General features: G+C 38.5%; 1 protein-coding gene across 1 annotated transcript in view; it reads left to right on the top strand.

Annotated features, from left to right (window-relative positions):
* The window catches only part of LOC140715011 (high affinity cGMP-specific 3',5'-cyclic phosphodiesterase 9A), a 137,690-nt gene that overhangs the window by 31,417 nt on the left and 90,613 nt on the right, over positions 1-15,660 (top strand). Inside the window, exons 2-3 of the mRNA XM_073026751.1 lie at positions 3,305-3,466; positions 9,743-9,794. Coding sequence (XP_072882852.1) covers positions 3,305-3,466; positions 9,743-9,794 — 214 coding nt within the window. The remainder of the gene's footprint in view (positions 1-3,304; positions 3,467-9,742; positions 9,795-15,660) is intronic.

The raw sequence follows: 15,660 nt of genomic DNA, 5'->3' as shown, positions 1-15,660 counted from the left end.
ATTCTGTATTTTTTGCTTGTTTTTTTTCCATTTGTATGAATTGTTCTTTTTTTGCACGTTGAGGGTTTGACAGTTTTCTTTAAACGAGTTCCACGGTGCTTCTTTGTTCCGTGACTGTCTGTGGGAAGACAAATCTCTGGGTTGTATACTGCAAACATACTTAGATAATAAGTGTACTTTGAATCTTTGATTACCTTAAACATACAGTACTGTGCAGAAGTCTTTTGCAGATATTTATAGCAAGGGTGCCTAAGACTTTTACGCAGTACTGCAGTAATTTCACTGTACTGCTGCCTCAGGACTGTACGTGTCTGTCCCTGTGCCACCCCACACTCCTGGCACTCATTCTCTGCCACCTGTCCCATACCCCTCCCACGGCGCTGCACCCTCGCCATTGCCAATATCCTTTGCTCTCATGAGATTTACAAACTCGCTTTCCACTCCACATTAACAAATACAGTACTGTGCAAAAGTGTTGGGCACCCTAGACTTTTGCACAGAACTGCAAATGGATAGTTTATTTCAATTCTGCTTATTATCTGCTGCTCATGTATATTCAGCCATCAGAAAAAAATGTCTTTGTGTTGGAGGCACTGGCCTGTATAATCAGCCCCACTGAGATGATCATTTTGCTTGGTTTCTTTAGTAGGTCAGCAGTCACTAATTAAAATATTCACATTAGCAGTGAGATTCGCACGTCAGGATTCAGAGTACAGTTAATGACAAGGCACGAATCAGATCCAATAGCAGAAGTGGATATCTTTTGTATCAGAGTTTCTGATTGACACAGAAATTGCCATGAATGAAACCTTGCTGAACCATCTGGAAGGGGCTATTATGAGTTCCAAAATAAGTAGCCACTTATTGCTTATTAAAGCAAAGTAGATGAACCTGACTCGTTCCTGATTCCTGAGACATGGAATATATAGTTACACTGAATGATAATGAGGAAAATGTTCTAATAGCACCATTCCTGCTTGAGGTCAGGGGAATTTAACTGTGAATATTGTATTAACTCTTTAGTGAATACAGTACATTGAATAATAAGATCCTTCTGTAAGATGTCTGTGACAATAGTGATAGAAATTTGATGTCTGCTTTTTTTAAGTTGAATGTTCTGTGAGTAAGGGCAGTATCATTCCCGGTTTTCTGATGGCAGGAAGGTTATTGACGAATCAGTGCAAAATGTTTGGGCCAAGAACCAAGTCAAAGTCAAAATAAACTTATTATCAAAGTATGTAAACCATGCGTCACCATGCACTACCTTGAGGTTCATTTTCTTGCAGGCATTTATAGGAAGCTAAATACAAGTGTTATTAAAAAAAACTATGCATAAGACTGACAAACAACCAATGTGCAAAAGAAGCCAAATTGTGCAAACAAAACAGCGAGAGCGTGAGTTGAGAGTCCTTCTTCTGGAAGTTAGAGAAGTTGATGTTCATGCCATCAGGTTTGTGGTGACCCAAATGGAATTGCTGCTCATTCCCAAATGAAATGACGTGTTGCTGCTCCAATCTGAGAGAGGCCTCACCATGGTAGTAGAGGGGGCCATGGACCAACATGCTGGAATGGGAAGTGGAATTAAAATGGCCACTGGGAAATTTCACCTTTTGGAGCAACTAAGGATAGAGTTTTAGCATGTGAGAATTCTTTCATTCGATTAATGGAGGGAAGAATAATCGCAGAAACACCATTTATCCTTCTTGCACTTTGGTACAGGATTTTTTACTTCCCCTGAACAGCCAGATCTGACTTTGGCTTGATATTTCAATTAAAGGGCCCCTGATTTATAGCCTTCCCATTGTTAGCGTATTGAAACATAGACTCACAAAATATGCTATATGAGCAGAATCAGACCACTTGGTCCATCAAGTCTGGTCTGCCTTTCAGTCATGGCTGATCCATTATCTCCCTCAAAACTATTTTCTTGCCTTCTCCCAGTAGCCTTTGATTTCCTGATTAATCAAGAAACCATCAATATCTGATTTAAATATACCCAATCACTTGGCCTCTACAGCTGGTTGTGGATATGAATTCACCACCCTCTGGCTAAGGAGATTCCTCCTTATCTCTGTTCTAAAGAATTGTCCTTCTATTCTGAGGCTGTGCCCTCTGGCCCAAAATGTCTCTCAATACTCCAAGTGCAGTCTGAGCAATGCCTTATAAAGCCTCAGGATTACAGCCTTGCTTTTCTAAGCTGCAGAGATTTGTAAACTCAGTCAGTTCCATCATGGGCAGTAGCCTCCCCAGTGTCAAGGACAGTGTCAAGGAGCGATGCCTTAAAAAGGTAGCATCCATTATTAAGGACCCCCATCACCAGAACATGCTCTCTTCTCATTGCTACCATCAAGGAGGAGATACAGAAGCCTGAAGGCACATACTCAGCGATTCAGGGACAGATTCTTCTCCTCTACCATCAGATTTTTGAATGGATATTGAATCCATGAACACTACTTCACTACTATTTTCTCCTCTTTTTGCACTACTTTTTTAACTTTTGAAATATACATATATACTTACTGTAATTTACAGTTTTTATTATTATATATTGCAGAGTACTGCTGCTGCATAACAACACATCTCATGACATATGCTGGTGATATCGAATCTGATTCTGAAATTCTAACCCCTCGAATATACACACACTGTAGGTGATGTAGCCGCCTCACAGTTTCAGCAACCCCCATTTGATCCTGACCTCTGACATCTGTCTACGTGGAGTATGCATATTTTTTCCCCTGTAACAGCGTGGCTTTCCTCTCACATCCCAAATACAGTGGTGGTAGTTTGTAACTAATTTTTTACAATTAATTATTCCTAATGTAGGTGCTTGGTAGCGGGACGAGAACAAAGACCCAGAAATAGATCAGATGTGTTCAAGGGCTTTGTTCATTACAGTAGGAAGGAGGCCAATATTTGTTTTGCAAAGTTCAAAGTATATTCATTATTAAAGTATGTATACTTTATAGAACTTTGAGACTCATCTCCTTACATTCAGCCACAAAATAAAACCCATTAAAACAAAATAAGACCGTTGATCATCCGATGTGCAGAGAAAGAAAAACAAACCGTGCAATAATAAAAGTAAGCAAATAGCACTCAGAACTGAGGTTCACAAAAATAAGTTCACAGAAGCCCATTAGTTGCAGACCACAGCCTGCACCGGAAAGATTAGCTCCAATCTCATCCCACTGAATCAGCCTGACCTGGAGAATATTTACATTTTCTATTTTTATTTTAGAATTATGGCATCTGCAGTATTCTGGAATTTGCATTAACACATCTTGTGTTTCATTTATTTCAGATATATTCCGAGCTGCTGCCGAGGCTGGTCCCCATGATATCCTGAAATTGTACAACGTAAAAGGCAGCATTATAAACATTTCACCAAAGCTGGAATCTAATACTCGGCAAACCCAATACAAACTGGAAGTTGTTGCTGCTGACTGTAAGACTGATTCCTTGGGTAAGAATCATTACACTTAATACTGCATTACATGACAGTCTAGCTTATGCAGAGCAGGACAGTACGGTACTGTATGGGACAACCTGGAGAGTACAGCACTATTCAGTATGATATGATAGAGCAGTTCATGGTAGTTATTCATCATATTATTGGCAATGGAGAACAATTCAAAGTTCAAAAGTAAATTTATTATCAAAGTACAAATACATCACCTTATACAACACTGAGATTCATTTCTCTGTGGTCATTCACAGTAAATACAGGAAATGCAATAGAAATATGTGGCTGCCTGTAAGCAGATAAATTTCAAGGTGTATAATTCATACATTCTTTGACAATAAATGTGCTTTGAAACTTTTAATTTTTGAATCAATGAAAGGCTGCTCCCAACAGGACAGACAAGCAACCAGTGTGCAAAAGACAACAAACCGTGCAAATACAAAAAGAGAAGCAATAATAATAATAACCTCTTATTACAGATAGGACGATCTGTAACTTCCATCTGGATATAATATTACAGGGCAAACAAGCAAGAACAACTGACTTAATAAATATATCCATTCCAAACACACTGAACATACAGAAATCAGTAAGTGAAAGACACCAGAAATATGCTGAATTAAATGAGGAAACTGAAAGACTATGGAATATGAACAGGGTACACTTTTTTTTAAATGAATTTTCAAATGGTTACAGAAGGAAAAAAAATTTATCAACCCTTCCCCCCTCCCCTTAACCCCTCCCCCCTTACATAACCCTGTAGAAAGAGAAAAAGAAAGAAAGAAAGAATGTCTGGATATCAGAAGATCCCCACATGCTCCATGGAGTTCATAATAGCTTTAGTATATATATTTATTTCTTTCCCCAAATAACCAATAATTTTATCTTCGGAGCACCTATATATTTAATCTTATCTTTTGTAAATAAGGGCGCCAAATTTTCAGAAATATTTCATATTTATCTCTTAAATTATAAGTAATTTTTTCAAGTGGAATGCAGCTAAAAGCTATATCTATTTTCATTTTCTTAATGTATGTTAAAATTCTTTTTCACCGGTCCATTAAGCCCATTAACATTAAAACTTTAAAAATTCAGTAAATTAGTCATTATTTTTAACAGGGTTACTCCAGTCTATAGTAATACCTAACTTTTCAACTTTCTTAGTACCTTGGGGAATCTTTTTAAAATTCTCCGTGTTGCTATGTGTCTCCCCCCACCCCCCTCCCCCCGATTGTCCAGGCAAAGAAAGAAAGATTAAAGAAAAATAGATTATAAAGAAAAAAATAACAAAATACCCCCCAACTAATGTTGTGAATAAAAAAAAAACACAACATTACCCCCCTCCGTTGTACGGGTCATGGCAATCGCTGTGATTACACACGTGAATCCCGTAGCAATCGATCCGAAGTTCCCCCAGCTCCCCCGTAACATAAAAAAGTATACATAAAAAGTCACCAAGACCAAGGAGATGGTGGTGGACTTTAGGAGATCTAGGCCTCATATGGAGCCAGTGATCATTAATGGAGAATGTGTGGAGCAGGTTAAGACCTACAAGTATCTGGGAGTACAGTTAGACGAGAAGCTAGACTGGACTGCCAACACAGATGCCTTGTGCAGGAAGGCACAGAGTCGACTGTACTTCCTTAGAAGGTTGGCGTCATTCAATGTTTGTAGTGAGATGCTGAAGATGTTCTATAGGTCAGTTGTGGAGGGCACCCTCTTCTTTGTGGTGGCGTGTTGGGGAGGCAGCATTAAGAAGAGGGACGCCTCATGTCTTAATAAGCTGGTAAGGAAGGCGGGCTCTGTCGTGGGCAAAGTACTGGAGCGTATAACATCGGTAGCTGAGCGAAGGGCGCTGAGTAGGCTACGGTCAATTATGGAAAACCCTGAACATCCTCTACATAGCACCATCCAGAGACAGAGAAGCAGTTTCAGCGACAGGTTGCTATCGATGCAATGCTCCTCAGACAGGATGAAGAGGTCAATACTCCCCAATGCCATTCGGCTTTACAATTCAACCGCCAGGAGTAAGATATGTTAAAGTGCCGGGGTTAGGACTCAATGTATTTAAGTAAACTACTTAAGAACTTTTTAAAAGCTATTATTAATGCTTTTTGAGAGGGTGATTTTAGATGCATATCATATTTTTACTGAGTTAAGTATTGTATGTAATTAGTTTTGCTACAATAAGTGTATGGGACATTGGAAAAAATGTTGAATTTCCCCATGGGGATGAATAAAGTATCTATCTATCTATCTATCTATAAGAGAAGAAAAAATAATATCACTACTCTCGATTAATATTTCTCAAATTTTTACCTTTCTCCCCCTGTATCATATAATTAAGAATATATTTAAATATTCTTCTGTCCTTAAACATCCATCAACTGCATTCACTGTCCCTGTCTTCATCTTTAATCCGTTTCACTTTTAAATCTTTGGCTGTGGTTAGCGAATATTTGGGAGTTCTTGTGCAAATTCTTCCGCATCCCGATAATCAGTAAAAGATCTTCTTTTTCCGTCATCCAAAAAAATTATCAGGGTTGCCGGATGGCTCAATATAAATTTATAACCCTTTTCCCATAAAACATTTTTTGCTGGGTTAAATTCCTTCTTTCTCTTCAAAAGGTCATAACTTATATCAGGATAGAAAAGAACTGTTTTCCCTTCTATCATCAATGGCCTGTTTCTCTTTCTGGCACGTTGGGCAGCCGCCTTCAGGATCTTTTCTTTATCTTGATATCTTAAGCATTTTATCAAGATTGATCGTGGGTTGAACTTGATTATCAAGATTGAACTTGAGTCTTGATCTTAAGGCTCTGTGAGCCCTTTCAATTTCAATTAACTGGGTTCCTTCTTCCATTTCCAAAATATCCGGAATCCATTTTTGAAAAAAAAATTATTGGATCCTCTCCCTCTATACCTTCTTTAAGTCCAACAATCTTAATATTATTTCGTCTGCTAAAATTTTCAAGTACATCCTCTTTTTCCAACAACCGTTTTCTTTCTGATGTCTAGGCAGAAATATTATCTTCCATTTTATTTACTCTATCAATGGTGTCTCACGTTGTTTCTTCTAAGTTTTTAATTTTCTTGTCCATTTTGTCTTGTCTTTTCATCATTTTATCAAACATAATCTTCATATTTTTAATATCTTTTTTATTACTTTTAATGCTTTTAATTCATGCATTATTTGCACCAAAGATTTTTTAATGTCTCCAATATCACCTCCAACCTCTTCCTGTTGCTCTTCTTTGTTTGTCTCTTCATCTTCGTCTGATTTATCCAGAGAATCTGATTCCACCTCATATTCACTTCCACTTTCAGTTCCGATCATAGCTGGGATTTGTAGTTTGGGTTGCTCGTGTTTGTGCATGCCCCTTCCTTCACGCATGCGCAATTTCTGTTGCTCTTTTTTTTGGAAATGGTTGATGTTGCCGCAGTTTCCTGTTCCATATCGCCGGAGGTAAAATGCACTTGAGCCCAAGGCTCTTTCATGGCGGCTGGCCTTGATTCTTTTCCAACTTGTGTTGTCTTCAAAGTAGTAATTTTCTTCTGCTTCTGTTTAGGAGGCTTATCTTAAGACAATCCTGAGTAGTTTATAAGTAATTTTTAAAAGGTATTTACTAACTTTTCTTCACTTAAACATTATTTTACTGGTTTTTTACGGGAGAGCTGGATTTCCATGTCTCGATCCTACGTCATCTCGTGACGTCCCCCCCAGTACACATTGTATCAATAGTAACATCTACAACTGGTACATTCCAAAGTCACCACACAGTAGCATTAAACAATTAGGCCTACACAGCATTATATACTTAATGTAAATCTTCAGATAGCCATAATACTGAACGCCACTAGAATAGTCAGGAAGTTCCTAGCATTTGAGAAATGAGCATGTTTGACTATCCCTGTACCTCAGGTTTTACCAGCTTGAGCTGAGAAAAAAAAAATAATAATAAGCAATAAATTGAGAACATGAGATGAAGTATTTTGTAAGTGAGTCCATGGGCTGTGGAAATATTTTGATGATGGGTGTCAAACTGAGAGAATTTATCTCCTCCTGATTCAAGAGTCTGATGGTTGAGAGGTAGTAACTGTTCTGGAACCTGGTGATGTGAGTCCTGATGTTCCCATACCTTCTTCCTGATGGTAGCAGTGAGAAGAGAGCATGTCCTGGGAGGTGGGGGTCCTTGATGATGGATGCTGCTTTCCTGTGATAGCATTCCATGTAGATGTGCTCAGTGGTAGGGAGAGCTTTACCCATAATGGACTGGGCCATATCCATTACTTTTTGTAGTATTTTCCATACAGGGGCATTCACATTTCCATACCAGGCCATGCTGAGACTAGCATAATTCAGCACAATATACAGTGTACACTGTGGAATAGTTAAACAGTATATTATCCTCTCCTGCACTTGTCCCTCCCACACCCCTTACAGCCTGTCAACCCCTCCGATATCCCCTCCTGCTCCTCATCCCTCTCCTGCATAACCTGCCCCCATGTCCTACCCCTGTCCCTCTCCCACACTTCCTATCTCTGTACTCCTCCCGGTCAGTCCCAGTTGGTTGCAGTGTGCAGGGACTCAATGCTGGACAAGAACACTGTCAATGGGGAAAAAAAGTGAAACATTTGGTTTAATCCAGGGTAAACCTTCAGGGCAACTCTAAGTTTAACTGGACACCATGATGGAAGAATTAATCTATTGAGAGCATGTTGTATCACTCTCGAGTATATGGAAACATTGCGGCTGCACACCAGGGCGACAAAGGTTAGATTAGATTTATTAATTGTATGTACACTAAAACATTGAAACATACAGTGAAATGCATAGTTCGTGTCAGTGACCAACACAGTCTGAATATGTGCTGGGTGCAGCCCACAAAGTGTTGCCATGCCATAATTGTATGCCCACAATTTACTAGCTCTAATCCTAGTAAAGAATGTGAAATGAAATCAGAGCACCCCGTGAGTCCCATGTGACCTAGGCGAGAATGTACAAACTCCTCAGAGTGATAGGAATTGTTGGCACTGTAAAGTGTTACGCTACCATGTCACCACTTGTACCACACAGCACGTGGACATCCCGATCTACTGATCCCAGCATGGGTCCTAGCAATACCCTTTATATGGTACCAATGCCATGAGAATCACAGCTTCATTGACCAAGCATTTATGCAGAGAGAAACAGGACTAATATTCCATATTCCAGACCCTTTGCTTGAATTCCCAGTAAAGAGTTTAGAGGAAAACTTTTCATCATTTTCTGCTTTTATTTCAGATTTCCAGCAGCTGTGGATTAAAAAAAAGTTAACATGCTGTTTTTCTACCAAAGTAGTTGATCTTCCCTGTTGATGTTGATGTCCCTGCCCATTCACTTAACCTATCCATATAGTACTGTGCAAAAGTCTTTGGTACATAAATCTACCTTTGTAGCTAGGCAGCCTAATAGTTCTGTAATGTACAGTAGTAATTGTATGTATTGCTCTGTACAGCTGCTGCAAAAAGCAAATTTCATGACATATGTGAGTGATGATAAACCTGATTCTGATATGGGTCTCTATTTTGAGAGTGGGAAGGGGGCAGGGAGAGGGGAATCATGGTTGGGAAAAGAGGAAGGGAGAGGGGAGAGAGTGGGAAGCACCAGAGAGACATTCTGTAATGAACAATAAACCAATTATTTGGGATCAAATGACCTTGCCTGGTGTCTCAGGGCTGGGTGTGTCTGTACCCATGCCACCTCTGCCCCTGGCACTTCTTTTTTGCCACCTGTCTCACACCCCTCCCACGTCACTTCATACTTGCTATTCCCAACATCCTTTGCCCCTGCCAGGTTTACAAACTCTCTCTGCTAACAAATACAGTACTGTGAAAAAGTCTCAGGAACCCTAACTGTACATAGAGTATGTGTCCAAGACTTCTGCATAGTACTGTATGTTCTTCAAATCTTTCTGCATTCTTCTCACTACTCACATTGGTACCCAAGTTTGTATCACAGCTTTATCCTAAACATTGATATAGGTAATACATCCAACTTGGAATAATACAAATATGTACGATTTTCTTGTCCTTTTTGTAGACATTTTTGCAAAAATGCCCGATAGAAGGCATAAAATAGATTTTCATGTTGTTTCTCTAGATATTCTGCTGATCCTATGCAGGAGTAGGGTGAAGAGATTGGAAGATCCTGCCCTGCCGCTGTGGAGATTCTGATGCTAGTATACTTGGAGTATTGAAAACAGGCCCATAATGAATCTTACCTTCTGTTTACAGGTTCTGAATTGGCATCCGCATTGGGATTCGATCTCTCTGCCATGGAGAAAAGGTCGGTAGATCAAACTTCTCTTTCAAATCACAGTTGTTTCTTTTATTGTGCTCCATCCATTACTTACCTTTAATTAAGGTGTCACAGGTTTTTGCTGAGATATGTAGAGTCATGCAAGCACTTGGATGGAAACAAGCTGTTGAAGAGAAACGACTCTAGAGACCAGACTTCAAGTGGTGATACTTTTATTCAGCAGGAAATCATGGAGAGCAGAAATCTGCAAGGCTCTGAGTTACAGTCCAATTTTTTCCATTATTATTTCCAAGATGGCGGCATGACGCAGCTTGCAGAGGTTACTCCAGAGCTGATCGTCTGTTATTTGTGAAGTGGGATGCCATGCGCAATCATAATCGATTGAAAATGGACGTGGGAGCGTGGAGGAACATCGGGAAATCCCCAGGAAGACCTTCTTTGTTGCTGCTGCTGCTGTGAGGTCCGGGACTCTGCTGGGAAGAACAGGGCCCCAGTCCTCGGGGTCGCGTTGCCGATGTCCGTTGGCGGGGCGGTCTTAATATGCTCAGCAGAGGATGGTGCTTGGAGAAGCTGTGCTGGAGGGGATGGTCGTCGGCTCGGAGGTTCAACAGACTCGGAGTCCGCTGCGGTCAGATCGCTTTCAGTGTGTGCTGCGTCTGCGAGGTTGGGTTTGACAGAGCTTTCATTGTGTGCTGCGTCTGCGAGGCTGAGTCGGGCGGCGCCATGTAAGTCCATAGCAGGGGTATTCCCTTCTGCCACCGGCGTGGGATGGCAAGTCTGTCGGGATCCTGGGGACTTGTGGTAACTGTGTGGTGATTTATTTTGAACTTATAGTCCTTTAACATCTTTGGACTACTTTACTGTGCCCATGGTCTGTTTTTTTTAATCAGTTATGCTATTGTTTGCACTGTTGTAAGTACAAACCCCATTTCCAGAAAAGTTGGGATATTTTCCAAAATGCAATAAAAACAAAAATCTGTGATATGTTAATTTACGTGAACCTTTATTTAACTGACAAAAGTACAAAGAAAAGATTTTCAATAATATTACTGACCAACTTGATTGTATTTTGTAAATGTACACAAATTTAGAATTTGATGGGTGTAACACATTCAACAAAAGTTGGGACAGATTTAAAATAAGATCGAAAAGTGCACAAAATATTCAAGTAACACCGGTTTGGAAGACTCCACATTAAGCAGGCTAATTGGTAGCAGGTGAGGTATCATGACTGGGTATAAAAGTAGCGTCCATCAAAGGCTCAGTCTTTGCAAGCAAGGATGGGTCGTGGCTCACCCCTTTGTGCCAACATTCGTGAGAGAATTGTTAGTCAGTTCAAAAGGAACATTTCTCAACGCAAGATTGCAGAGAATTTAGGTCTTTCAACATCTACAGTACATAATATTGTGAAAAGATTCAGAGAATTCAGAGACATCTCAGTGTGTAAAGGGCAAGGTCGGAAACCACTGTTGAATGCGCGTGATCTTCAAGCCCTCAGGCGGCACTGCCTAAGAAACCATCATGCTACTGTGCCAATTATAGCCACCTGGGCTCGGGAGTACTTCAGGAAACCATTGTCACTTAACGCAGTCTGTCGCTGCATCCAGAAATGCAACTTGAAACTGTATTACGCAAGGAGGAAGCCATACATCAACTCTATGCAGAAACACCAGCGAATTCTCTGGGCCCAAGCTCATCTCAGATGGACCGAAAGACTGTGGAACCATGTGCTGTGGTCAGATGAGTCCACATTTCAGCTAGTTTTCGGAAAAAACGGGCGTCGAGTTCTCCGTGCCAAAGATGAAAATGACCATCCTGATTGTTATTAGCGAAAGGTGCAAAAGCCAGCATCAGTGCCCACGGCATGGGTGAGTTGCATGTATGTGAAGGTACCATTGACTCTGAGGCGTATATTAGGATTTTAGAGAGACATATGTTGCCATCAAGGCGATGTCTCTTCCCGGGACATCCATGCTTATTTCAACAGGACAATGCCAGACCACATTCTGCACAGGCTACAAGAGCGTGGCTTTGTAGACACAGAGTGCGTGTGCTTGACTGACCTGCTGCCAGTCCAGATCTATCTCCTATTGAAAATGTATGGCACATCATGAAGAGGAGAATCAGACAATGGAGACCACGGACTGTTGAGCAGTTGAAGTCTTATATCAAGCAAGAATGGACAAAATTTCCAATTGCAAATCTACTTCAATTAGTATCCTCTGTTCCAAAACGATTAAAAAGTGTTATTAAAAAGAAAGGTGATGTAACACAATGGTAAACATTCCTCTGTCCCAACTTTTGTTGAGTGTGTTGCAGCCATCAAATTCTAAATTTGTGTATATCTACAAAATACAATTAAGTTGGTCAGTAAAACTATTGAAAATCTTTTCTTTGTACATTTGTCAGTTAAATAAAGGTTCATGTGAATTAACATATCACAGATTTTTGTTTTTATTGCATTTTGGAAAATATCCCAACTTTTCTGGAAATGGGGTTTATACATGTTGTAACTATGTGGTTTTGTGCAGGTCTTGTAGCTTTAGTTTTTGGTCTTGTTTTGTCTGGTGGATTTGGAGCTCCTTTCCGGGGAACGCGCTAAGACGGTAGCGCGATATTAATACGCAGCAGCCTCTCCGGACTCTGGATTGGGGATTGCCAAATGTTATGTGGATTTTCTGGTGTAGTCTGTTTTGTCATATGCTTTTGTGATATCATTTCTGGAGGAACGTTGTCTCATTTTTTAACTGCATTGCATTTGTGGTTTCTAAATGACAATAAACTGATTCTGAATCTGAATTTTGACATATGTTTATACTGATGAACAGGCAAATACTGGAATGCAAGTGAATCTGTTAGACAAGCAGATACATACATAACATCCATCCATACATACATCCATCCATCCATACATAACATACATATATCCATAGCATGAGATAAGTGACTAAATCATATGAGTGCATGTTCCTCCTTTTGGCCATTTGCACTCAGTGCTGCATCCTGATTATGAAAGACTGTCTGCAAGTCTAAGCTTAGAAATTCTATTGAACACTAGCTTAGAACACTAAGCTTAGAAATTCTATTGAACACTAGCTTAGAACACTAAGCTTAGAAATTCTATTGAACACTAGCTTAGAACACTAAGCTTAGAAATTCTATTGAACACTAGCTTAGAACACTAAGCTTAGAAATTCTATTGAACACTAGCTTAGAACACTAAGCTTAGAAATTCTATTGAACACTAGCTTAGAACACTAAGCTTAGAAATTCTATTGAACACTAGCTTAGAACACTAAGCTTAGAAATTCTATTGAACACTAGCTTAGAACACTAAGCTTAGAAATTCTATTGAACACTAGCTTAGAACACTAAGCTTAGAAATTCTATTGAACACTAGCTTAGAACACTAAGCTTAGAAATTCTATTGAACACTAGCTTAGAACACTAAGCTTAGAAATTCTATTGAACACTAGCTTAGAACACTAAGCTTAGAAATTCTATTGAACACTAGCTTAGAACACTAAGCTTAGAAATTCTATTGAACACTAGCTTAGAACACTAAGCTTAGAAATTCTATTGAACACTAGCTTAGAACACTAAGCTTAGAAATTCTATTGAACACTAGCTTAGAACACTAAGCTTAGAAATTCTATTGAACACTAGCTTAGAACACTAAGCTTAGAAATTCTATTGAACACTAGCTTAGAACACTAAGCTTAGAAATTCTATTGAACACTAGCTTAGAACACTAAGCTTAGAAATTCTATTGAACACTAGCTTAGAACACTAAGCTTAGAAATTCTATTGAACACTAGCTTAGAACACTAAGCTTAGAAATTCTATTGAACACTAGCTTAGAACACTAAGCTTAGAAATTCTATTGAACACTAGCTTAGAACACTAAGCTTAGAAATTCTATTGAACACTAGCTTAGAACACTAAGCTTAGAAATTCTATTGAACACTAGCTTAGAACACTAAGCTTAGAAATTCTATTGAACACTAGCTTAGAACACTAAGCTTAGAAATTCTATTGAACACTAGCTTAGAACACTAAGCTTAGAAATTCTATTGAACACTAGCTTAGAACACTAAGCTTAGAAATTCTATTGAACACTAGCTTAGAACACTAAGCTTAGAAATTCTATTGAACACTAGCTTAGAACACTAAGCTTAGAAATTCTATTGAACACTAGCTTAGAACACTAAGCTTAGAAATTCTATTGAACACTAGCTTAGAACACTAAGCTTAGAAATTCTATTGAACACTAGCTTAGAACACTAAGCTTAGAAATTCTATTGAACACTAGCTTAGAACACTAAGCTTAGAAATTCTATTGAACACTAGCTTAGAACACTAAGCTTAGAAATTCTATTGAACACTAGCTTAGAACACTAAGCTTAGAAATTCTATTGAACACTAGCTTAGAACACTAAGCTTAGAAATTCTATTGAACACTAGCTTAGAACACTAAGCTTAGAAATTCTATTGAACACTAGCTTAGAACACTAAGCTTAGAAATTCTATTGAACACTAGCTTAGAACACTAAGCTTAGAAATTCTATTGAACACTAGCTTAGAACACTAAGCTTAGAAATTCTATTGAACACTAGCTTAGAACACTAAGCTTAGAAATTCTATTGAACACTAGCTTAGAACACTAAGCTTAGAAATTCTATTGAACACTAGCTTAGAACACTAAGCTTAGAAATTCTATTGAACACTAGCTTAGAACACTAAGCTTAGAAATTCTATTGAACACTAGCTTAGAACACTAAGCTTAGAAATTCTATTGAACACTAGCTTAGAACACTAAGCTTAGAAATTCTATTGAACACTAGCTTAGAACACTAAGCTTAGAAATTCTATTGAACACTAGCTTAGAACACTAAGCTTAGAAATTCTATTGAACACTAGCTTAGAACACTAAGCTTAGAAATTCTATTGAACACTAGCTTAGAACACTAAGCTTAGAAATTCTATTGAACACTAGCTTAGAACACTAAGCTTAGAAATTCTATTGAACACTAGCTTAGAACACTAAGCTTAGAAATTCTATTGAACACTAGCTTAGAACACTAAGCTTAGAAATTCTATTGAACACTAGCTTAGAACACTAAGCTTAGAAATTCTATTGAACACTAGCTTAGAACACTAAGCTTAGAAATTCTATTGAACACTAGCTTAGAACACTAAGCTTAGAAATTCTATTGAACACTAGCTTAGAACACTAAGCTTAGAAATTCTATTGAACACTAGCTTAGAACACTAAGCTTAGAAATTCTATTGAACACTAGCTTAGAACACTAAGCTTAGAAATTCTATTGAACACTAGCTTAGAACACTAAGCTTAGAAATTCTATTGAACACTAGCTTAGAACACTAAGCTTAGAAATTCTATTGAACACTAGCTTAGAACACTAAGCTTAGAAATTCTATTGAACACTAGCTTAGAACACTAAGCTTAGAAATTCTATTGAACACTAGCTTAGAACACTAAGCTTAGAAATTCTATTGAACACTAGCTTAGAACACTAAGCTTAGAAATTCTATTGAACACTAGCTTAGAACACTAAGCTTAGAAATTCTATTGAACACTAGCTTAGAACACTAAGCTTAGAAATTCTATTGAACACTAGCTTAGAACACTAAGCTTAGAAATTCTATTGAACACTAGCTTAGAACACTAAGCTTAGAAATTCTATTGAACACTAGCTTAGAACACTAAGCTTAGAAATTCTATTGAACACTAGCTTAGAACACTAAGCTTAGAAATTCTATTGAACACTAGCTTAGAACACTAAGCTTAGAAATTCTATTGAACACTAGCTTAGAACACTAAGCTTAGAAATTCTATTGAACACTAGCTTAGAACACTAAGCTTAGAAAT

This window comes from Hemitrygon akajei, chromosome 2, assembly GCF_048418815.1.
Source record: "Hemitrygon akajei chromosome 2, sHemAka1.3, whole genome shotgun sequence".
Classification (NCBI taxonomy): domain Eukaryota; kingdom Metazoa; phylum Chordata; class Chondrichthyes; order Myliobatiformes; family Dasyatidae; genus Hemitrygon; species Hemitrygon akajei.
Note: the sequence above shows the minus strand (reverse complement) of the source record. Positions and strands in the feature narration are given on the sequence as shown.